This window comes from Lodderomyces elongisporus, chromosome 1, assembly GCF_030384665.1.
Source record: "Lodderomyces elongisporus chromosome 1, complete sequence".
NCBI classification, from domain to species: domain Eukaryota; kingdom Fungi; phylum Ascomycota; class Pichiomycetes; order Serinales; family Debaryomycetaceae; genus Lodderomyces; species Lodderomyces elongisporus.
In genome coordinates this window covers 1,316,028-1,340,388 of record NC_083673.1, presented here as the reverse complement: position 1 = coordinate 1,340,388, position 24,361 = coordinate 1,316,028, and the positions used below count along the sequence as shown (strand labels likewise).

Below are 24,361 nucleotides of genomic sequence, written 5' to 3'. Positions count from 1 at the left end.
ATGTTATATAAACCTAAAAGATACGATTTTATCGATGCTCTGACTATGAAAGTATCGATGGCAAACACCAGAATTTAAAATTTGACACTTGACTTGAATGTGCATTGAAATTAACACTAGCACTTACACTTACATTTTTCACATTAAGCTTGAAGATGTTTCACAAGAAACCAATTCTTTTATTCTAACCTAGCTACTTTGCATTATACTCAATTTAATCCGACTTAGCAGCAGTAGAAGAACCATTACTCTTCTTGGCTTCATCGAAGTGCTCCTTGAACAAATCAGCGTTCTCCTTGTTTCCAAATCTAATTGCCAAGGTTTGAGCTTCTGGCTCTCCTTCAGAGACATCTGCAGTGACGTTGTACACCCATGATCTATCGCTTCCAATATTTGGTTTCAATTCGTAATCAGGAGAGATCAAGTGGTTTGCACAAATCTTTAAGGTCTTGTCTCTTCTCATAACAATTCTTGTCTTGCCTGTTTCTTTGTGCTTCAAGAACTTGACATCACCGGTACCTCTTTCCTTCCACTCTTTCAGGTCAGCGTGGAATCTGAACAACTTGGCGCGGACTTTGTAAACAACTTCTTCATCTTCTTCGTTGGTCTTCACATCAACTTTTTTGTCTAATTGGATAACTGGTGTGAATTCAACATCAACCTCTTCCTCATCGGCTTTATCGTCATCATCTTTGTCATCTTTCTTTGAAGATGATTCTTCGTCCTTCTTGTCGTCAGGTGTTGTAGTAGTAGTAGTAGTAGTAGTAGTTGGTTCCTCCTTCTTCTCCTTCTTGGCTCCAAACATGGAGAAAACGTTGGATGTTGGTGGCTTTGGCACACTTGATTCTTCTACAGAGGTTGGTTTTGTTTCTTCAGCTGACATCACGTAAATTGGTTATCTATGGTGAGTTTATATTATATGTTGTTTAACTTCTCTTTTTTTTTATCTATTTCCTGAAGTTGAGGGTGATTATTATAATGAATGCAAATTTTTGATCTCCAAGTCTGTGATTTTGGTTATGGTTTTACTTTTTTTTTTTTTTCTTTTGTCATTTTCTTTTTTATTTTTTTTTCTTTTGGCTTTCCCTCACCCTTCTTCGTCTTCGTCTTGTCGTCTTCTCTTCTTCTGTTTTTTTTTTTTCCTTCTTCATATTTGATTCTCACTAAAATTTTGTAAAGATTACGTAAGGACAAAGGCGAATATATACTACAACATTGTAGAAGAAAAGAAAAAAAGGGAAACGAAAACGAAAACGAAAGTCACAAGACTATAGGAATTGCAAGGTACACTTTTAGACATATAAAAGTTTCGTTGTACAAGTTCCCATCGATATTGTTACAGTTGATTTGATCAGATGCGGCTAATTCTATATGTATTTGTTCCTATTTACACCGTCTATAAATTCAGTTTGTTCTTATTTAAATTTTTTTTTTTCTTTTTCATTTTATTTAGTTTATAACTATTATTGAATTTGTTTTCTTGTTTTTTTTTAAAAGAAAATAAAGAATAAAGATTCTTTAATGTCTCTTCCTTTAGGTTCAGCCATATTTGTTGTTGTTTTTTGTTTGAAAAAAAAAATTTGTTCACAACCCTTGTTCTTTCTCTTTTGCTGTTGTTCTGTGTGTGTGTGTGTACTTTCTTTTTTTTCCTTGTTCCATTTATTTGGTTCTGGTTAAGACTGAGTTGGTCAACAATTCCAAAGCACTACGAGCATCTGACTCGGGTAATTGTCTCAAATTCTCCAATGCGCTCATGCAGTACTTTGTTGCCATTTCTCTGGTTTGTTCCAATCCTTTGTACTTTTGAACGGCATCTCTTGCAATCTCAACGTCGCCTGGTTGATTGAATTTTCTGGCAATAAGCTCGCCCAATTGCGGTTCTTTTTTCCATGCAAAGAGAATGGGTGCTGTTGCAAGACCCAATTTGAGGTCAGCTTGACTTGGTTTTCCAAATGTTGCATCTGAGCTTGTGTAGTCCAACATGTCATCAACAATCTGGAAGCAGAGCCCGAGGTTACGACCAAACTGATAACAGTTTTCTATAATGTCGTCTTGAGCGCCACTCAAGACTGCTGCTGCTCGACACGATTTGGACATGAGACTTGCTGTTTTCAAGTAGGTCTTGTGCAAATAGTACTCAAAAGCTGCTTGCACACTAATGTCGTGGTCAACGACATCACCCTCAACAGATGATGATGATGATGAAGAAGAGGAAGAGTGAGACGAAGAAACAGTGGTAGTTGAGGCTGGGGACACTGAATATTCGTGTTGCTTTGTAGGTACTTTTCCCGTTGGCTCGGGAACTCTTTTCAATTCGCCATCGTTATTGATCATGTTCAGTTCTTCTTTGCTGCTCATTACAGTATTTTTCAATTGCATAAATTCACCTTCGACCAAGTTGGCAATGGTTGTACTAAGCAACTCAATCACCTCGGGGTTCCTTAGTCTTGCAATGGCAACCGATGCTCTTCCCAATAAAAAGTCTCCCGCCAAGACAGCCATCTTATTGGTAAAGGCAACGTTTCCGCTAGGTCTACCTCTTCTGGAGTCAGAAAGATCAATCACATCGTCGTGCAATAAACTGGCAGTGTGTATCATTTCGACAATCTCGGCGAGTCTTCTTTGTTTTGGTAATATGCCATTCAATTTGTCAATTTCTGGCAACTGGTCCATTGGTTTGCTTAATGGGTCCAATATGATCTTGGGGTTGATTCCGTGCAATATGCGCAACGGGCTCAAACTGTCGTCGACGCTGTTGCCTGCAATGGACTCTTGGCCATACTGAGGGGTGCCTTTGATATGTGCTTGTTGAGTAACGTCGTATTCGTCAATGGGTATTCTTTGGCGTTCCAGACGAGGTATCTTCAGTAAGGCTTTACTCAAGATCAATACGATCAATGGTCGAACGTTTTTCCCTTCTGCTTCAAAGTAGTATGAGCTCACTCTGTTCAATGTAGGGTGGCCGGAGCCTATGAGGTTGGCTATTGATTTTGCCAAGTTGGACATTTCATGGCTCACGATGGAGAAGGGGTCCTGAAACTTGGAAGATGATGTTGGCGAGACTAACTTTTCAGCTGTCTCCACTGCAGTCTTGAAGGAACTATTGCTGTTTGTTGAGTATGAGGCTCGAGCAAGGTATGACGGTAGCGACCTTCTTAATAATCTAGAGCTCATTCTGGGCGTTTACTCAATGGTGGTTGGTTATAATGGTTTTCCTCCCAGTTCGTGTATGTATGTATGTATGTATATATATATACAAGTGTGTGTGTGTGTGTGAGAGAGTATAGAATACCAATTGGATATCAGCGTATAATGAGGTAACTTTCCACTTCGGAGAGAGGTTTTTGTTCCTGTGGTTGCTAAAAAAAAAAAAGTTGAAATTTCTGTTGTTAATTTTTCTCTTTCTCTTTCTTTCTCTCTTTCTTTGCTTGTTGCTTTGAATCTATAAATAAGTATATATAAGTATATATATATTTTTTTTTTCTGTCTCAAGAATATTGCACTGTGATTTCCAACTTGTTCTTGCGAGTATTAGGACAAACAAACAAAAAAAAACGCAAACAAAAAATTAATAGAGAGAGAGAGAGAGAAAATAATCACCAATGAGTGGAGCTCAGAGTTGGATCAATAAGAGAAAACAGGTTTATATTTATCCATACGCCCTATGAAACTGTTTACTATTGCTACCTTTTTTTTGTCTTTCTTTTTTTCTCTCTCTAGAATAAATCAATTTACATATATATATATGTGTGTGTGTGTTTCTTACAGTAGTTCAGATTTTTAGTTTTGGTTCGTATTGTATTGTACATTATTGTATTCTTATAGCAATTCCATCATTTTGTTTGAAATGGCTGCGAAATAATTTTTTTTTTTCAAACTCTTAGCACTACTCTAAACAGACCAACAATAATCTAAGCATAAAAACAAGGGAAAAGATGGGAGAAGAAGAGAAAACATAAAGGCATTGGAAAATTAGGTCAACACTTCTCGATGAGGTTCATACATATTACTTGAGCAATATGTTTCTAATCAACCTAATCCTATTCTTTTTTCTTTTTCTCTGTCTTCTTTTCTGTCTTGATCTTTATTTTCACCAGTATATATTTTGCCAGAGGGATGCACTATAAGGCGACTAGTAAAAACCTTAATAAGCAAATTGATTATGGAATGTTTAAGCCGTGGTCCATTACTAAAGGCGAAAACAAAAGTAACAGCAAAAGTGAAAATCCTCCAAAAAAAAATTAAATAACTAACTAATTAAATAAATGAACAAACAAACAAACCAAAAAGTAATAATAATAAATGAACTTACACGTCAATTAAGAAGTTGATTGATGTTTTTTTTCTTTCTTTCCCCTATACTGTTTGTCATTTTTTTCAAGTTAATGTGGACTCACCCTTCCGGATCAAACGGCGTATCGAGAAAGAGAAAGAGAAAGAGAAAGAAAAAGAGAGAGAAGTGGAGGGGCGAAGTCAACGCTCAGCCTATTCTTGGAAAGTCTATGCGCTCTTCTTTTCCTTTTGACGCAAAACAGAAAGAAAAAAAAAAAGTCAAAACAAAACACAATAGCAGTACCAGCAACACCAGCAACAGTGTTGTTGGTAGTGTTGGTTACTTTAGAAGGATATGTCTCCATCTGGTCTCTTTCTCTATTTTTTTTTTTGCAAAGTAAGACACTAAAAACAAGATAAAATAAGACAGAGCAACATTTAAACACGTATGGCGTTACAGAGAATTGTTGTTGTTTGTTTGTTTTTTTCCCTTTTGTCGACGCAGCACCTGTTATAAAGGCTGATGCAGCGCCTTGTCCTTCTCCCCCCCCTTCCCCTCCAAAAAAAAAAGAAAATTTTATCTTTATAATTTTTATAATTTTCTTTTTTGTCAACTTTTTCTACTGCGAATGCGTGTGCCGAAAAACAAGAATTTTGCACCAAAACCAAAGACTTTTCAAATATTAGATACCGTATATACACGTATACATATCTAAATGTATGTAAAAAATTTACAGCGAAATTTTTCGTCTTTCACTTTTTTTTTTTTCAAAAACTCGAGAAAAACAATAAAGTAAATACGTAGATACAAATATATATATATATATATATATTTCTTTTCCTTTTCTTTTCTTTTCTTTTCCTTTACAGACTCCACATTTTCATTTCTTCTTCTTTTATTAGACGTGAGGTGTAAATAGAATAGGAGCCATTGATTTCAATTGATATCTTTTAACTACTCAATTGATCTTCAAAACAGGACTTTTTCTTCTTTTTTTTTTTTTGAAAAAAAATAAACCCAAAAGAAGATGTTGAGCGACGTTTCTTTCATCAAAACACCCGCTGGCAAGCCTCAGCCTCCCAGTTCTAGCGAATCCGGAGTTAAGACTAGTGCCTCACCAACGATTAACAATGCACCATTACCAGCCGACGGGCCAGGATCAACATCGTTTTCAAACACCATCTTGTTCTCGATCTTGACCTTGGTACCCGCATACGTCTCGTACAAATTGGGCCTCGGGTTCAAAACATGGGTATTCTTCTTTATCGTGTTGGCTATTCCCATCTTGATGGCCTACTGGTCAATCATGTCGACTTTTTCACCAAGAATTAATGAAAAAGTAAAGTATCCAAACAGACCCATCTCGTACTACTTGGAATACCATACCCCCGAGTTGAAAGCCAAGTACCAAGATTCAAACAATGGACAAGGTAAAAAAATACCCATTGAAACTTTCCAGGAACTATACTTTGACGGCAAAGTCTCATTCAAGGGCGACTGTTTAGACGTTATGGAATACAAACACGACTGGGCCAACTTTAGATTCACTTTGGGCTTGTTTAGATTCTTTTTGTTTGGTATGATCCCCGAAGTTATCTTCCACTCCCAATCACAAGACGAGGAACAAGTTAGAGACCACTACGACAGAGGCGATGATTTTTACACTTGGTTCTTGGGCCCAAGAATGATTTACACTTCAGGTGTCATTAGCGACAATACTAGAGAAGAATCATTGGAAGAATTGCAAGACAACAAATTGAAGGTTATGGCAGAAAAAATTGACTTGAACGAGGGCGAATACGTCTTGGACATTGGTTGTGGATGGGGTACATGGGCTACCTATGCCTCCTCGCAATACGGCGCAAAAGTCACCGGTATCACTTTGGGTAGAAACCAAACCAAATGGGGTAACACCTTGTTGAAGGAATACGGCGTCTCACCAGAACAATCCAAGATTGTATGCTGCGACTACCGTGATGCACCACCTTCAGGTAAGGCCAATGGCAAATACGACAAGATCACTTCTGTTGAAATGGCCGAGCACGTTGGTATCAGAAGATTAACTGCTTACTTGGAACAATGCAGAGATGCATTGGAAGACGATGGATTGTTCTTTTTGCAATACTCGGGTTTGAGAAAAAACTGGCAATACGAGGACCTCGAATGGGGTTTGTTTATGAACAAGTACATCTTCCCAGGTGCAGATGCATCCACTCCATTGAGCTTTGTTGCCAGCTGTATGGAATCTGTCGGTTTTGAGATTGTTAGTGTTGACAATATCGGTGTGCACTACTCTGCCACTATTTGGAGATGGTACAGAAACTGGATAGGTAACAAGGACAAGGTTGTTAACAAGTATGGTGTCAAATGGTACAGAATATGGGAATTCTTTTTGTCAAGTTCCGTTGTTGCCTCAAGAAACGGTACTGCCACCTGTTATCAGTTTGTCTTGCGTAAGAACATCAACTCATACAGAAGAGTGGAATACGTTCCACAACAACAAGGTCTTCAAGGTGCTATAAAGGGTAATGGAACCCACACCAGCAAATGGGCCAAGGAGTTTAACAACTACTACGAATAGAGAAAGTGTTCAAAAAATGTGTGTGTATAAACATTTACATACGTATATATATATGTATATATGTATATATATTTGTGTGCAAATTCGAGTACAAGCGAAAAAAAAGCGAGGAGCGGGGTTGGGGAGAAAAAAAATAGAGAAAAGGACAAGTGGAAGTTTAGGAAAGCATCAATTGAGGCTGTTAGAGGATGATTTCGGTAATAAAAGTGAGATAAAAGTTTTGCAAAGTAGTTATCATTGGCTGAGAATGGACAAGTTGGAAGCCAAAAAAAAAAGGAGAAAGAGAAAATAATAATAAAAAAAGATGAATGGATGAATGAATGAATATATTTCGAGAATCAAAGAATAGATGAGAAGGCGCGGTGTATAGAAAAGATTTGAAGCTATATTTATAGAAAGAATCAACTTTTTTTTTGTCCATTACGTAGTCCCATAGATCAACGGTGTAACGGTCTTTAATTCTAAAAAGTTTGAATTTTCTTATGGAAAAGCACATCTTTCAACTATTCTTGAAACGTGTCGGGCATATATTCAAAAGTACCGAAATAAAAAAAATTAAACAACAACAGCAAATCAAGAGAAGGACTGCTACTTCTTCTTCTCTTACTCAGATTTATAATTATTATTATTATTATTAGTATTTTTTTATTTAAAAGAGAGAGAGAGAGAGGAAACAAATAGAAGCGCATTTTCCATATTTGGCAATATATATCGGTAGTTTATCTATAATTTAACTGTCGGCATTTTCCGTGGACTTTCATGATTCAGAGTCAAAAATCATGCACCATCAATCTTTCCCCCGTTCCTAAACACGTCATCCTACTTGCGACCCGGATGAGTGGAACCGATATAAGAAACGCACCAGCGCTGAATTATAGGGTCACATTTCATGAACTGATATATATTAAAAAGTGACGCAGAGTTTGTTTCAGGGTTTTTGCAAAAACAATCGCATGTACCGGGGGCGAGGGGAGGCCGAAGATGAAGGGCACGGTAGGACGGGACAGGGCAGGGCAGGACAGGGCAGATGAGAGGAGAGGAGAGGAGAGGAGAGGAGAGGAGAGGGCAGAGGAGAGGAGAGGAGAGGAGAGGAGAGGAGAGGAGAGGAGAGGAGAGGGCAGAGGAGAGAAGAGGAGAGGAGAAGAGGATACGGTGGTTAGTGGTTGGTGGTTGAAAGAGGTGAAGGAAAAAAGGAAACGGAAAGAAACGAAACTGTTTGAAGTTAGGTTCGAAATTGATACATTCTCTCTTTTTTATTTTTGTCTTGCTGAAGAAAAAAGTAAAAAAAAATTTGGAAAAAGTTATTAAACGAAATGGATACAGTCTTGCTGCATCATGATCCGATTGTTTGCTGGAGTCAAAGGAGGGGGGGGGTTTGAAAAGCGAAATACTCAAACTTATGGTTTTAAGTATAGACCAGAAAATACTGTATTATAACCACGAGGGAATTATCAATTACCAATTAGAACCTTTAATCTAATACTATTATTACTACTATTAGTATAATTCTTTTTTTTTTCCTGGTAATGTTCTATCTTTCGTAGCCGATCTACGCAGTTGAAGAGCCATCACGTATTCCATATATTCCCAACATAGTCTACCCATTGATAAACGGTTCTTGTTGTCTAATGTTTAAAGAAAAAGCGCAAAAAATATATATAGAACTGCTGTGGAACAGCGAAGCAAAAGGATATGGGCATAAAAGAAAACAAATAGCACTTGGTAGAGAAGTTGGAGGAGTCAAAATAAAAAAGTTTTATAGGAAAGAGAAATCGGTTACACAAAGCTGGAAACAGATGAACCTCGGTGACATCCGTTGGTGCGAATGTGAAATTTTCTTTGGCTGAGATAAGGGTACGCCAAAGACTAATAGAGGGCGAGAGAGGGCGAGAGAGAGAGAGAAAGATACCGACGAACTCATTCTCTTTGTGTGTGTATGTATATATACATTTTCCAATTTTTTGTAATTATTGCTAAGTAAAGTAGGATTGAATTAAGGCAAAAAAAAAACAGTACTTTGCTGTAATTCTCACTTGCTGATTAAAGAAGAATCAAAGGCAAAAATTCAAGTTTGACCTTCTCTTTGCCAGCTAGCTGTTTACCAGATATTAGCAACAGAAAACCATTTGCCGTGGGTTGAATAAGCGTGGGTTATAAAAAAGGAAAATCCGGGGTAACATTTTTGTATTTTTTTTTATTTTATTTTATTATTTTATTTATTTTTTTATTTAATTTTAATTTTTCAGCGTAGTAAGTGTTCATTTGTTTGTATGTTGAGCCATCATCCCTTGTGAGCGACTATCTGTCTCCCGCTGTGTGTGCTGGAACTAAAAAAGAAACAACAAATATTATACAATGTACATTGGCAAATATAGCCCATTCATTTATTTTTTAATTTTTTTATTTTTTTGGGGAAATGTCCGCTATTTGCAGGGAGTAAGGATTTTGCTCTTAACTATAATAGCACACACAAGCAACAACAGCAGCAGCATTATATCCAATTGTCGGTGATTTACCTCCAATAATATTTCTCAAATTTAATTGCAAAGGGTATAAATACTCGCTACATTTCTTCTCCCTAAAATTTCCACCCCTTTTTCCTCCTCTTCTTCTTCTTCTTCTCTTGCTCTTCTTTTCTTTTTCTCTTTTAATTCTTTCCATTATTCTTTTCAGTTCCAGAATACATCATATTATCTATATACTCTATTTTGTATTCACCTTACAACAATAATGTCTTCCCCATTCCCAAAAGTTGCAGATAAAGTCAAGGGCGTCCAAGTCCTTGGTCCAATCCCAGATAGCGCCAAACACATTTTCACACCAGAGGCATTGGCCTTTGTTGCCACATTACACCGTGGCTTTGGCAAGAGAAGACTCGAGTTGTTGGAAAACAGAGCCAAAGAGCAAGTCCTTAGAGACCAAGGTAAATTGCCAAACTTTCTTCCAGAGACTGAACACATTAGAAACGATCCTACTTGGACTGGCCCTCCATTGGCTCCAGGTTTGATTGACAGAAGATGTGAAATCACCGGTCCAACCGACAGAAAGATGGTTATCAATGCTTTGAACTCAAACACTGCCACCTATATGGCTGATTTCGAGGACTCTTTAACCCCAGCTTGGAAAAACTTGGTTGATGGTCAAGTTAACTTGTACGATGGTGTAAGAAGAAACTTGACGTATGAAACCAATGGTAAGAAATATGCATTGAATTTGGAAAAAGGCAGACACATTCCAACTTTGATTGTTAGACCAAGAGGCTGGCACTTGACTGAGAAACACGTTTTGGTTGATGGTGAAGCTGTTTCTGGTGGTATTTTTGACTTTGCCATTTACTTTTTCAACAATGCTTACGAGACTTTGAACAGAGGCTTTGGTCCTTACTTTTACTTGCCAAAAATGGAGCACCACTTGGAAGCCAAGTTGTGGAATGACATTTTCAACTACTCTCAAGACTACATTGGAATGAAGAGAGGTACAATCAGAGCTTCAGTGTTGATTGAGACCATCCCTGCAGTGTTTCAAATGGATGAGATCATTTACCAATTGAGAGAACATTCAGCTGGTTTGAATTGTGGTAGATGGGATTACATCTTTTCATACATCAAGTGTCTTAGAAACCACCCAGAGTTTATCCTTCCAGACAGATCGCAAGTCACCATGGCAGCTCCATTCATGTCCTCTTATGTTAAGCTCTTGGTGCACACCACACACAAGAGACAAGTTCACGCTTTGGGTGGTATGGCTGCTCAAATCCCAATTAAGGATGACGAGGCAAAAAACAAGCAAGTTTTGGAGAATGTTACCAAGGATAAATTGAGAGAGGTTACCTTGGGCTGTGACTCTTGTTGGGTTGCACACCCGGCATTAGTGCCAGTTGTCCTCAAGGTGTTTAACGAACACATGAAGGGACCAAACCAAATTGACTTGCCTCCAAAGGAGCCATTCAAGCCAATCACTCAAAGAGACTTGTTGAGCCCATTTGTTCCAGGTGGTGTTATTACCGAAAACGGTATCAGAGCCAATATCATCATTGGTATTTCGTACATTGAGGCATGGTTGAGAAACATTGGTTGTGTTCCAATCAACTACTTGATGGAAGATGCCGCTACTGCTGAAGTGTCAAGAACACAAATCTGGCAATGGGTGACCCACGGTGCAAAGACCAACACCGGTAAGTTGATCACCAAAGACTATGTGAAACAATTGTTGGACGAAGAATACGCCAAGTTGACAAAGAGTGCCAAGCCAGGTAACAAGTTTAAACAAGCCTTTGCTTACTTTGCACCAGAGGCACTCGGAGAGAAATACTCTGACTTTGTCACTACTTTGATCTACGATGACATCACCACCATTGGCAGAGCTATCCCAGGTGAGAAGTTGTAAGTGAAGTTATTGAGAAGGACGAGGCGCGGTGCGCTGAAGAAGGGGAGGAGGGGCAGAGAAAGCGCGGTATGGAATGCGGTAAAAGAAGAAAAAATTGTTATTTTTTTTTTCATTAGTTTCATTATACGAGAAAAGCTTACCGGTTTAACTTTTCACGAGAATGTCTATCACTTTCATTTTTTTTTATTTTCCATATAGTTTGACTATTTATTATATAGTACATAAGAATAACGGATTTTGAGATATAACTCACAACACACACACACACACATACACACACAAATATGTATATGTAAATATATATATGATAGGCGTGTGTGGTGATGGGCAGTTTGTAGTTTTGCATTCACGAGAGCATCTCTATTTTGGTTTTCTGTTCTAGTTTTCTGTTCTAGTTTTCTGTTCTAGTTTTTTTTTGTTCCATAATATTGAATTACTATATAACTTTCATTTTATTTTTGCCCCTTGATATCTACTTTCTGGCTCGATGAAATCTTCTCCCTCGCAGTACCCTTGGCACCTCTGGCATCAAATTCCCCATTATTTAAAAATACCGGTGCAAACTTGAGTTTCGTCAAATATTCTTCACACTGAGCTTCTTCAGCAAACATTAGAAACTGCGTCAAAAATTTTAACGAAACTTTTTGGTAGGCTTCGCAAATAGAGCCAAGTGCCAAGAGTCTTACTTTATCATCAAGGAAATTGGAAATCATATGCAATGCCAACTGCGTCGTTTCTAGATCCTTGTACTGCGACAATTCTTGGAAAAACAGGTAGCAATTATCAAGTAGTTTGTGATTGTTGCATGTGAACAATGTAGCAACTAGCTTCAAATGGTCCGAATCCTTTTCATTGACCTCGTAACTATGGTACTCTCGCAAAACCATGGTTTTCAATTTACAAATCTCACTATTGTTTTTTGTAATCATCATGTATATAATCTTGTAACATAGCATCTCAGCCTCCAGCGAAATGAATTTGTTGGAAAGCAAGTGGTTGGATGATCGTCGAAGATGATAAAGGTACTTTAGTTGAGTTTGACACTGATTGAATTCGCCCAAATCGTTATGCTTGATCGAGAATCGAGCATTCTGTTCATAAATGTATACAGTAAATTCATTTTTGATATGCTGTACTGTCAAGTCCTGTCTTATGGACTTTAACTGATTCTTGATATAGTCATAAGCCTTTTGTGGCGATTCCATCTCACTGTACTTGTTTTTAACAAAACCAATGCTTTGCTCCAACACTGATTGCGGTCTCACTTTAGCTGGATCCGGAGCTGAAGTAAGTCTCAAGTAATCCTTCTCAAGTGCCAAACACGTTCCAACAAATGCACCATTGCTGTCCGAGTTTGCGAATACACTGGTATTGTTAGTAAAAGTTGCACCCTTGTTGGCATTTTCAAAGCGCTCAAGACGCTGGCGTTTTCTTTCTTGAGAAATAAAATCATCATCTCTCTTGTTTTTTGCATTTACCGCCGCGTAGGATAAACGGCTGGGCTGAGATAATGAAGTATCGGAAGCAGAAGCAGAAGCAGAGGCAGAAGCGAAGAAAGTAGGAGAAGTGGGAGAATTAGACATAGATGCATTTTTCGATTGCTGTTGATAGAAACTCTCCAGTGGTGCAGTATCCACCACATACTGCGCATTGAGTTTTGTTGTTCGGTCTCCGTCAAATTGTGCAAACTCATCTTCCTTTGTAATCGCTATTTGCTTTTTTCTCTGCTTCTGTTTCAGTTTCAGTTTCAGTTTCAGTTTCGATTGTAGGTCTAAGTTCAATTCTTGATCGTTCTTCTGCAGTTCTCCAACAGTTCCCAGCTTTTGGCATTCAAGCTCAAGTGGCCCGCCACCGTCTAGCTCAGGTATTTTTTGCACAGCCCAATTGTTGGTCCATAAAAGTTCTTCTCTATATGCAATTTGTAACAATGTCCCCATTTGCTCTTTGGCAGTTGATTGATTATCTGGGTTGAGTCTTGATATACGCGCTAAGCTTTGTTCCACAAATACTTCAACTGAGCGTGGAATTGAAGAATTGGTTGGTGAAGAGCTACCTACCTGGGGTTGATGAGAGCTTTGCTTTTCAATACCACTCACGTTCATATCTAAATTGTTTTCTAATGTTGGTACTGATACTGATTTGTTAGTATGTTTAGATTTTGCATTTTTCAGTTGTAGCTGCAGTTGCAGTTGCAGTTGCAGCAGCAACAGGGTCAAAGAGTCACCAGCCAAGTTCAGTCGACGTGGAGGTGGTCCGCTTTCTTCGCGATCTTTACGGGAAAGCTTATTCAAGGTTATTGTTTTTGGGCCTTGTTCAGTAGTATATGTAGAAAATTCATCCGTGGGAGTTGCTATATTTTGCTGCATTCGTTCTGCGTACCTTAGATCTGCTGGACTATTTAAATTGTGCACTCCATTGTCGTAGGGTTGTTGATGATTCTGGTTCTGATCGTGATTGTGGTAAAGTGGATTGGTAGAGTTCGTTTTGCTTTTGTCGTTGTCGTTGCCGTTGCCGTTGCCTTTTCCTTTTCTTTTGCTTTTGCTATTGTCCATTAAATGAGACTTTCTTTTTTTTCCTACTTTAAGGCTGGTTGGTTGTACTTCATTATAATATTGGTTTGGCATCTTGTCAAAAAGCAGCAAGTTCAAAAGAGCAATGCTATTAAAAAAAAGTAGGAGTGAATATTGTAGTAATGAAATTTTAGTGTAAAAAGAACCGTTCCTCGTTGTTGCACTGTTTAGAAATAACTCAAGTTTTGATGTTGCAAAGGAAGGGGGGGGGTAATTGCAGTATTTGGTCTTATGATATTTGTATCACAACGATTATCGATCTATTAAGAAAAAAAACACAATAATCAACTTCTTGTTATATTTCACTGCAAAAATCTTATGTCGTCTCCAACTGTAATGTGTGTGTTGTGAGTATCGATGACAAAAAAAAAAATCCTTGATATTATCCTGATACCAGCTCTGCTCAAGTTTAGTTGACCATTGATATTTCTCTCCCTCGTTTCGCACTTGTCTCACCAAAATATTTACAAAAAAACAATCCTCAAGATCGCTTTCTCATTCTCCATTTTTTCTTTACCCCTTTACAAGGGAAAAAAAAGTGTCTAGTTTGAATGTAAAGCACTCATTCCTAACACACTCCAAGTATCAATTAGATGTTCAAATAGAATAACAAAAGTACAGAAATTATGTAGGAAATGATAGAGTTTCTTTTCACAGTTTTTTTCGTTTGGTTTTTCTTTTTTTGCTTTTGTTTGTTTAATTTACTGACTATCAAATTTAGTTCAAAGTGGTATTGGCATCCCACTATTTATTCTTTTACATAAAATAATAATTCCTTCAAAGTATTCACCAGCCTTTTCTTTAAAATCGATTTGTTGATAACCTTTATAGTAAAACAATAGTGTCAAATTCATCAAAACTAAAACTAATATGGCATTAGTAAAATGGATGTTTTGCTCAAAAAGCCCATTAATATTTGTACATCGATAACCTCGCATCTCTCACATATCTCACATCTCCATCTCTTAACGTACTGAACATGCTCGTATGCTCACACATGTCGGTGCTCTCAAATATTTGATCAATACTCTCTCTCTCTCTCTCTTTATTTTTCAACTCCCGGACCACAAAAGCGGTACTCGCCCCTCCCCCTCAATCGAGTTCTTGCAAAAAGAACAAAAAAACAAAAACGAAACTGTATCAGTATTCAACCAACAAAACAAAAGACAAAGGCAAAGATCAAGCCAATACCAAGCCAATACCAAGGGCAATTTCTATTCAACCAGGACCTGAAAATTTGTTCTATCAAATCCCAGTTTAATTTTGGGTCACATTCATACTTTTATATATATATATATATTTTTTTTTTATTTTATTATTTATTCCCGAATACTTTTTGAAATCAATTACAGCTAAGCTAGGTTACCAAATGCAAACCTTGTGGGTTTGTACGTTATTGTTTTGATTTACACTGCAAATGTCGCTGAAATCGTCAATATTCAGTACCAATAATCTCAATGCCCTGTCAAGACCGTACGGGAAGAAACCTTCACTGCTGAGACCATCTAGTCCTTATATCAATAATGCCAGCAAAAACACTATTTCTAACCACCACGAACACGTCCACGACCTCGGCGACTACCAACAACAACAACAACAACAATCAAAAACTACCATGCCAAATGCCAATGGGAAAGCAAAAATATCGAGTAAGTCCACACCCAATATATCCAACGGCAAGGATTCAACTGCATGGGACTTTCAGGAAATAATAGACAACTACGAGCACACGTACAGCTTACCACCAATATTATCTCCAAAACTTCCGAGTTTCTTCGAAAGTAATGAAACTTCATTTCCCGTAGGTACTCCCGATGATACTAATAGGAGTATCAAGAGATTAAAAACCGATAACAAGAATAACAGCTACATAGATCTATCTAAAAAGCCTCAAAGCTCAAATGCTATGTCAAAAAAATCACAGCCCTACACAAATGACGAAGATCAAGAAATGAGTCTGAAAGAAGATTTGAAAATGGAACGTCTGAAATCAAACAATAGAGCCAGTCTGCAAATTGAAGCTGGAACTGCTAATCTTCAAGACGAAGAATTACCTTTGTCAATGTTGTCACCTACTTTACCAGCGATTTTTAATAATCTGAATAGCCTGGAGCCAGCGTCACCTAGACCAACAACAACAACAACAACAACAACAACAACAGCATCGAAAACAAGACCAACAAAACTAGCTACTACTAAGAATAGTAACAGTTATAGTGAACGACAAATGAGAGAAGTAGTACAGAACAATGAAAATCACAAGGTGACTAGCAAGGACGAGAATTCAACTACAAAGGAAAAGAAGTATGCATTCGACAAAGACGCAAATAGGACTCAGGATCCACTGACCAAGATTCAAGATACTCACCAAACAAACAAAAAGAAACTAGAAGCGAACAAGGAACAGGATACCATGAGCTCAAACACCATAATAGCCCAGAAGGTCTCAAAACCGTCTTATTCAAAGGTTACAACAGCAGCAGGTTCGATCCAATGGATTAACAAAGTATATGATATTTCGAATCCTAGGTTTCTTGTGCGAATTGTTTTATTGAACAAGGTCAAGTATCTGAGACATTTTACTATTCCCCAAAAGGTGCATCCGCTGGACGGAGGCTATGGAAATGACGACGACGACGACGACGACGACGACGAGGATAATGATGATGACGATGATAATGATAGTGATCCAGTTAATAATCATCGTCATAATAAGAATACCAAACTTGATGGTGATAATGCAACCCAAGATCAGCATGTCAAAGCCAAAATGGAGGATATGCAGAATATTCATGGTGGTCTGAAAATAAACACAGATTCTACACCTGCTGATTCTGTAGCCTCTCCAAATTCAGTAAATGGCCAAAGCAAAATACCAGTTAGAAAGCGACACAAAATATATATTGAAAATGATTCATCTGACCTGGATAGTATACAACGGCCTTCTACGTCACGCCAAAAAAATAGTAAAGATCCAAGTCCAGAGCAAGAACAATCCCGTGCTTCATCAAGTAGTCTGAAAGACGCTTCAATTACAGCAAAGGCAATGGCAGAGCTTGACGAGGAGAGGCGCCGTTTTGCTCGCTTCAGACAAGCCAAGATGAAAGAAATTGAAGATATCGAAAGAGCAAATAAGGAGCTAGAAAAAAGATTGAAGCAAAGAGAAAGCGAGTTGCGCGATGAAAGTGAAAGATACCGACAACAACAGCAGAGTGCAAAAGAGATTAATATAACTGCACAAGGTTCGAACTTGAATTATGGCGAGAAACAATTATATCACAATTCATATATTGACGTATCAAATACTCAGCCAAACCTCAACTTGAGCCTATCTGAAAGTGAAACTTTGAATAGCAAATTGAAAGATAGGAGAGGATTTTGGCAGAACCAAGCCAAAAATCTTGCTTCACAATTTGGTACCCACAACCAATCTAGACTTTCTGGTTTGGTAAAGGATGCGGAAGTTATTACCCGCGTTTGTTGTATGGTTGATGTTGTATTGATGCAAATGGTTGCATGCGATTATGACGAGCGAAGCAAGATAGTTATGCGTGTTTTACCAAGTGAGAGATCGTGGATGAAGCTTGATACTGATGTAATTGAGTTTATCACTCAGATTACAGAGACAATAGAATATTTAAAGCCCGTTACTAACACCAAGACCAACACCAACACCAACAAGAACAACAAGAACAACAACAATTATAATCTACATGATGCTAATAGTGCATTAATTTTGAATTTCCTCAAGGTAATTCGATGTCTACTATACCAGCTTAGAGCTTTACTAAGTAAACACATTTGCATGATTCTTACAAGGGTCATTGATGATTACAGATTAAAGATTGCTAAATCTAATAACGATTATGCATTATTGAAAAAGATAATTGAGCTACAAGTACAGGAACGGGATTTGAAAACACTGCAAGCCGAACTATTTGCTAATGGACAGCCAACATTCTTGAGCTCTACTATAGAGTTTCATTTTCCAAACACATGGAGCAAAAGAAGCTTGGACATAACTGAGGTGCTGAGATGGGAGCGTGAACAGGCTTACAGTCAACAAAATTTGAAAAAACTGCATTTAAAACCATTGTGCAAAGGACAATGGGGTGATGGCGGTTTATTTTACTTGCCACTAGGACTATATTCGAGCTTAAGTGAGATGAGTAGTCTCTTGTATTTGATTACCCGAGAATTTATAGAAAAATGGAACCAAATGAATCTTGAGCGGGAGAGATGGGTGCTATATAGGTTACAATGCGGACCTCCAGATTAGAAAGCTTTACAATAAAATACTTTTCATTTCTCTTTAATCTGATTTTAGTCTCCAGTTTTTTTCTTTTCAAAAAAGCAAAAGCAAAAGCAAAAGCCAAAGCGAAAGCCAAAGCAAAAAGAAAAACAGAAAGAAAAAGAAGAAAAAAAAAACCATTAGATTGTTTGTCTTTCAAGGTTTTGGCAAGTTTTACTTCTAATTTTAATACTCTTTCATGCGAGTTACACTCTACATATACGGATTGGATGCTACAGATAGTATATATAAATATATATACATCTTCAAAACTAATTTATCTAAAGACTACGGAATCCTCACATACTTATCCTTATAGATCCAGCTATTCCCAATACTTTTGACACCGAAAATCTCAGCGCATCTCAACCATGCAGCTGCTTTGGGCAAATCTTTCTTTCTATGTTTCGATTTTGTGCTATAGATTTCACCCAATTGTTCCATTGCATCTATATTACCCATTGAGCCAGCTTTTGACAAACACATTATGCCGTTTTGTTCATCAGCCTTGGCAGTGGCGTGTGTGGCCGCACTTGACGAAGACGAAGATGATAGGGACGGGGAAGAAGATAAAGACAGGGAATTGCCCCAGCAGTTATACAAGTAAAGTCCTAGTTCGAAATAGCTCTGGGCTGTAATGTCAGATTTGCTCTTGTTTGCCGCATTGATCTTGTTGATTTGCGATTTGTTCATCAACTTGAATGAATGATATAATGACTCCGGATCCGTTCCATTTCTATAGCAGTCTGTAGAAGCTGTATTACTGAGGTTGGAGAATATCAATTGGCTCAAATCTTGTTGCTCCAATTTGTTCAATTTCGAAACAATGGCGGCTTTGTAAGACAGTGTTGACCCCGGCGCATCATCATTTTTATCATCATCATCAGAAAAAGAAGACGAAGACGAAGACGAAGAAGATATCGAGCCTATGAGGATGCATTTGGATAGCCATCTGATGGCTGATGCATGATTTTGTTTTACACCTTGACCATATTTTAACGCCATAGCATAAAGGTACATTGCCTTTGGGTAGTTATGAGGTTCGTTGGCTGCAATTTGTAATTGGTAAGATGCCTCTCGGTGCTTGTTAAGTGCTCGCAACTCCATTGCAATCACGGTTCTAGATACGGGGTCAAGTTCATTAGTGGATGCCGGTGCATGTGGGGCATCTTGATATTGATGTTGATGTTGATTATAATGTAGAGGATGACTATGATGATGATGATGATGTTGTTGTTGTTGTTGTAGTGGTAGGCTTGAACCCGAATTAGACCGGCTTGAGTTTGGCGAAGTGTACAGCAAGTCCAGTGATAACCTCTTTTGACGAGAGCTTTTCTGTGTATCAAAAGTAGAAATTGTCTTGACTGTCTGGTCTGATGATGATCTGGAGACGGAATGAGGTAGGAAATGGTGTTTAAGAGGCTTTTCAAACAGTAATATCTGATCATTCTCGTTTTCTTTAACTGTTAAGTATTCCATCTCGCTAATGGGAATACTTGATGTAGGATTGGACTGGTATTGGAAAGGTATAGGGTTTGCGGTGACAAAGGATGAGGTGTCTGTGATTGTTCCAAGTGTTTGAAGTGAATCTGATGATGACTGAGTTGAAGTCAAGGACCTACCACCCAAGCGATCATTTCCAGACAATAGCTGGGTCTTATCAATGACAATATTTGATGATGATTTTGGAATGGGCGTTTCCTTTAACAGTGCCATTTTTGATCGAATCGTCTCCGTCGAGTTGTTTGTGTTTCCATACACTGGATTTGCAGCAACAATCTTAATCTGTGGCTCTTTTTTTGAGTTTAGAATTGGCTGATTTTGCAACCGATTGATGTTTGAGGCTTGCGAATGGTTTCCGTACTGGTTTTGGTAATTATTGGAAGGGCCATCTTTATTGCGGAATCTCAGATTTTGGTTAGTGTCCACGGGTAATCGCCGACCATCCCAAGGTCGACTGTCGAGGCTATCTTGTACTGTATTCTGTATTGCATTCTGCAGCTGAAGGCGTTGATTCTGATGTTGCTTATGTAGTTGAGGAGTAGCTCGTAAGTTTCTAAGCGCATTTAATGTATTCAAAGGCTGCTGGTGGTGGTGGTGGTGTCGTTGTTGTTGTTGTTGTTGTTGCTGTTGTTGAAGTGCCTGAGATAGAATAATATTATTACTATTATTGTTACTATCATTCATTCGACTATCTCCGTTGTAATAACTCTCTCTTCTGGTTGATCTAATTGATTCATTATCAAAGTCTAGCCTATCAAGAAGTCTCTCGTTTGTGCTCACAGAGTCAAAGGAGTATACGCTATCTCTATCGGAAGTTCGAATCAGTAGTTGATCATTCATGGTGCGTAGATATGTATAAAGAATGAAACCAGAAACGCAAAAAAAATAAAAATAAATTAATGGTAATGAAACAGGAATAAGCAAAGGTGGATTCGATTTCAGAAAAAGCAACCAATGTTGATGTGGTCTTCTCAAAGTAATTCTACTCCATATATATATATATATATATATATATATATATATAGATAAATTGCTTAATTAATGTGTAAATATGGATATAACTAATCCTTTGTGGTTACTTTAATCAAAAGGGTATTGGAAAGATAAAGTGAATTGTAGGTGAGTTTTTACACCTCCTTTCTCCTCTTTGGTAAGAAAGTTTTAAATTGACATTGTTTGTGTTTCAAAATGGTGTGGGAATATTTCTTAAAAAAAAAAAACAAAAAAAAAAAAGAAAGCCAAAAAGAAAAAAAAAACTACCCTTTGTGCAGTACGCGTCAGCTCAAAAACCCCCTATTATCAGGATCTCTTAATTTTCTCTTTTAATTTTTTATTTCTTTTTTTTTCTGTAATAAATAATTAATCACGTGATTATATCAATTAGGCTATCTTTACACTCGGAAAAAATGGTAGTAGCTGGCTGTACTTGACATGCTTAACAGAAAGAGTAGCTTTGAAATAGTGTGAGTGGAAGAACGGGAAAGATAAAGGGAAAGAATAGAGCAATGTAATGGAAGGGAAGGGAAGGGGGGGTAAATTATCTTTAAAAGCACTTTGGGTTTGAGGTAACGACTTGTAAAGGACTTATTTACTTCAAAAAAAAAATAATAAAAAAAAAACAAAGAAGAAGAAGAAACAACGAAAGAAACAAGGAATTCACAATATTAGAGTTTGTGAAGCACTCCCATTATAAACATCCAAAAATAGAAACTGTAAATAGAAATCAACATGTGGACTATACAAAATCTTCTAACTTAGCCTCCTTCCTCCTACCCCCTTCACCCTTTCCCCATCACTTTTTTTGAAGCAGCTGTTTCTCTTTCTGGCGACACCCCTCCCTTCCTCCCTCCCGCCACCCTAACTCGGCACTCTCTCTTTTTTTCGTCATCATTTGTTCTCCCGTTATACTTCAAAATTTGTTGTAGATGATTTGCCTAAAAAAAGTATTTGAAAGCGTATATTCAAAAACAAATAGAGTGAGCAAGTGTTCTATTGATGCAAAACTACTACAGAAAAAAAGGCAAGAACAAGCAAAAAAATAACAAGCTACAACAACAACAACAACAACAGTAGATGATGGGGGAAGGAAGTCTTGTTACAGTGTTTTTTCCTTTAAACCTCTCTGTAGCAGTCTAATGAAATAAAAAAATAAAAAAAAATTGATGCAAATAAAAAGTTCAATCAATAAAAAAAATGTAAGAGAATTGCTTAGAATTGCACACCGCCACACGTGAGAGAGAGAGAAGGAGAGAGAGAGAAAGAGAAAGAAAAGGACAAGCAAACCTAGCAATACTAGTATAATAACCAGAACTAGTAGAAGAAAATATAAGAAGCAAAGGAATAATAACAACCACGACTAACTACGACCACTAATAAAAAAAATAATTACCTAAACAATAGAGAAAATCTCTTTTTTTACAATCAAAATCACACCTTAATCACCCCCCTTTTTTCCCCTTCCTTTTCCGTCTCTTTGCACATTAAAAAAATCAGAATAGCCTGATTTGTTTGGCAGACACATTGACCATCACATATCTATTTGTCAACTTCAAAGAAGAAAGTAAAAACTTGAATTTACTTGGCATCTTTATCAGTGGTTACCATCGTTACACTATACGATTCAAAATTCACTAACACTGATTTTCAATCTCCAAGCTCCATCTTTTTTTTTTTAAAACTATATACAATTTTCCAAAAGAATGGAATCTCTAAGAGATATATCGACAGGAACCGCGCCAACTAGTCTACTAACAGTTGGTATATTAGCATTGAGTTTGGCCTCGGGCGTCATCTTTTATAAGCTATACAATAAAAGTCGAGGCAAAAAAAAGGATGTGTACACCATTGGTATACTATTTCTCATTATTGCTTTCAATATCAACCTTTGGGTTTTTCTAATATGGTTCTTCAAAAGCGGTGCAGTCAACCAGTGGAGTATATTCCAAGACTCGGAAATCATCAAAACCATGCAAAGCCCACTCCACGATGAAATTCAAATGATAAAATATAAAAAGTTTGAAGTTCCCGGGTTCTCGTTCAAAAACCAAGAAGATGCCTTACCCTTGAAGAACAAAGAGCAAGACTCATCGAAAAAGAAGCAAGGACAAGGACAAGGACAAGGACAGGATGAAAGTGAGGAAGAGGATGATACAAATTTCCAATGTGATACCATCAAAATACAAAACAAGGCTCCCATTGAAGCTAGTGAAGCGTTCAATTTGAATCGTAATAGCGACCTACCACATTTGAGGAGACAATTACTTGAGCTATCACGATCGAATGACGTGTACAAATTATTTTTCCAAGATGGTGAGGATGAACTGGAGGAATCTATACTCAAAAACAAATGGTTTAAGTTTTGTGGCTCTGCAATCTGGATGAGCAAATACCAAGTTTATTTCATGGTCAACAGGATCGTCTATACAAAACTGGGTCAGCGAAACAACCCAACAATATCTGTTCTTTCAGCCCAAATATTTGATAGAAATTGGGCCGAATTAAAGGATTATCAATTTCCGGTATTGGACATTCGGTTCCCCACCATTTTACCACACGATATAGATGTGGGTACGAGAGATGAAAAGGTTGTTATCGGGAGCGAAGATCCAAGGATTATCCTAAAAGAGTACAAGGACGACGAATCTGGGAAGTTGATGCAGGAGCCAATAATTGTATTTAATGCGCGAAGAACAAAGATCAAATGGAGTCGAGGTATGCACATCTACCAACCATTTAGTGATCTACACAAGATAACTTTGCTATTCATTGAGGATAAAAAACGAAGCTTTATTGAAAAGAATTGGGCACCATTCATGGACTATGATGCAGGCTCAAACCCATCCAGCTCGCGCTCGGGATCCGCTTCGGGTTCTGCCTCAGGTTCCGGCTCAGGTTCCGGCTCAGATTCGAACTCAAACTCCGATAGTATAAATTTTATATACAATTTCAACCCACTAAGAATCATCAAATGTGACACCAACTCGGGTTTGTGTCGCAAAGTTTCGGGACCCCAGTTTAACCAACTAGATGCTAATGACAATGCAGGAAAGCTCCGTGGAGGTACCAACTTGGTTCGCATCCCTTCTTCTATTCTTCCTGAGCTGATCAAGTCCAATAATCGAAAATATTGGTTTGGAATTGCTCGTTCGCATAGTAAAAACTGCGGATGCTTACATGAACTATATCGTCCACATTTCTTCATAATGTCTCGAGACCTTGAACGTGAGTCTTCATACGAATTGAATTTTGTTAGTTCATTGGTTGATTTTAATATCAACCCAGAGACGTGGCTGGGTGACAATAGACGAACATGTTCAGATGGAAAATCGGTGTTGATTCCCAACTCCATTGCTTATTGGCACACTGATCAGAGTGGTCTGGGGGTATTTGGCGGAGATGACGTTGAAACCGAAAGAAAATTGGATTATATGGGTATAACATTCAGTGAGGCTGACCGAACTAATAAATTGATTCATGTTCGAGGTTTATTGGGATACATACAGCAAGCCTTGGCGGGTCCAGAGGTAGAAAGGAAAAAGGGCGAAAAGAAAAAGGGGAAGAAACAGGAACATGAAAAAGGCAAAGAGAGCGACTATTTATTTATTGAAAACAAATTGCTTGCAGAGTGTTCGACGTCGTTGTCTGCTCAATACTGTGACGCTTCAGAGAAATTATTAAGCTGGTGAAACAAAAAGATAAATGGAGCGGAAAAAAATACACGAAAGCACATAAATCGAATTTTATGAGTAAGAGCATGG

General features: G+C 37.7%; 8 protein-coding genes across 8 annotated transcripts; 4 read left to right on the top strand and 4 right to left on the bottom strand. All coding sequences in view use genetic code 12, as the record gives it.

Annotated features, from left to right (window-relative positions):
* Positions 1–214: 214 nt before the first annotated feature.
* On the bottom strand, positions 215–883 carry YRB1 (Ran GTPase-binding protein yrb1; the record flags this gene model as incomplete). Its single annotated transcript, XM_001527930.1, has 1 exon — positions 215–883. One exon carries the CDS (start codon positions 881–883, stop codon positions 215–217), a length of 669 nt encoding a protein of 222 aa, XP_001527980.2.
* Positions 884–1,659: 776 nt separating this feature from the next.
* Positions 1,660–3,174, bottom strand: COQ1 (coq1 putative hexaprenyl diphosphate synthase; the record flags this gene model as incomplete). The annotated part of the gene is made up of 1 exon (XM_001527929.2): positions 1,660–3,174. The coding sequence occupies one exon, from the start codon at positions 3,172–3,174 to the stop codon at positions 1,660–1,662; it is 1,515 nt and encodes a 504-aa protein (XP_001527979.2).
* A 2,126-nt stretch (positions 3,175–5,300) lies between these two features.
* On the top strand, positions 5,301–6,854 carry MTS1 (Sphingolipid C9-methyltransferase; the record flags this gene model as incomplete). Its single annotated transcript, XM_001527927.2, has 1 exon — positions 5,301–6,854. One exon carries the CDS (start codon positions 5,301–5,303, stop codon positions 6,852–6,854), a length of 1,554 nt encoding a protein of 517 aa, XP_001527977.2.
* A 2,730-nt stretch (positions 6,855–9,584) lies between these two features.
* Positions 9,585–11,240, top strand: MLS1 (malate synthase 1; the record flags this gene model as incomplete). The annotated part of the gene is made up of 1 exon (XM_001527926.2): positions 9,585–11,240. One exon carries the CDS (start codon positions 9,585–9,587, stop codon positions 11,238–11,240), a length of 1,656 nt encoding a protein of 551 aa, XP_001527976.1.
* A 452-nt stretch (positions 11,241–11,692) lies between these two features.
* Positions 11,693–13,845, bottom strand: PVL30_000481 (uncharacterized protein; the record flags this gene model as incomplete). The annotated part of the gene is made up of 2 exons (XM_061119168.1): positions 11,693–13,769; positions 13,841–13,845. The coding sequence occupies 2 exons, from the start codon at positions 13,843–13,845 to the stop codon at positions 11,693–11,695; spliced, it is 2,082 nt and encodes a 693-aa protein (XP_060975151.1).
* Positions 13,846–15,227: 1,382 nt separating this feature from the next.
* PVL30_000480 (uncharacterized protein) lies at positions 15,228–18,089 on the top strand (the record flags this gene model as incomplete). Its single annotated transcript, XM_001527923.2, has 1 exon — positions 15,228–18,089. One exon carries the CDS (start codon positions 15,228–15,230, stop codon positions 18,087–18,089), a length of 2,862 nt encoding a protein of 953 aa, XP_001527973.2.
* A 300-nt stretch (positions 18,090–18,389) lies between these two features.
* Positions 18,390–20,444, bottom strand: PVL30_000479 (uncharacterized protein; the record flags this gene model as incomplete). The annotated part of the gene is made up of 1 exon (XM_001527922.2): positions 18,390–20,444. The coding sequence occupies one exon, from the start codon at positions 20,442–20,444 to the stop codon at positions 18,390–18,392; it is 2,055 nt and encodes a 684-aa protein (XP_001527972.2).
* Positions 20,445–22,303: 1,859 nt separating this feature from the next.
* On the top strand, positions 22,304–24,289 carry BMT3_1 (Protein of unknown function (DUF3589); the record flags this gene model as incomplete). The annotated part of the gene is made up of 1 exon (XM_001527921.2): positions 22,304–24,289. The coding sequence occupies one exon, from the start codon at positions 22,304–22,306 to the stop codon at positions 24,287–24,289; it is 1,986 nt and encodes a 661-aa protein (XP_001527971.2).
* Between the last annotated feature and the right edge of the window lie 72 nt (positions 24,290–24,361).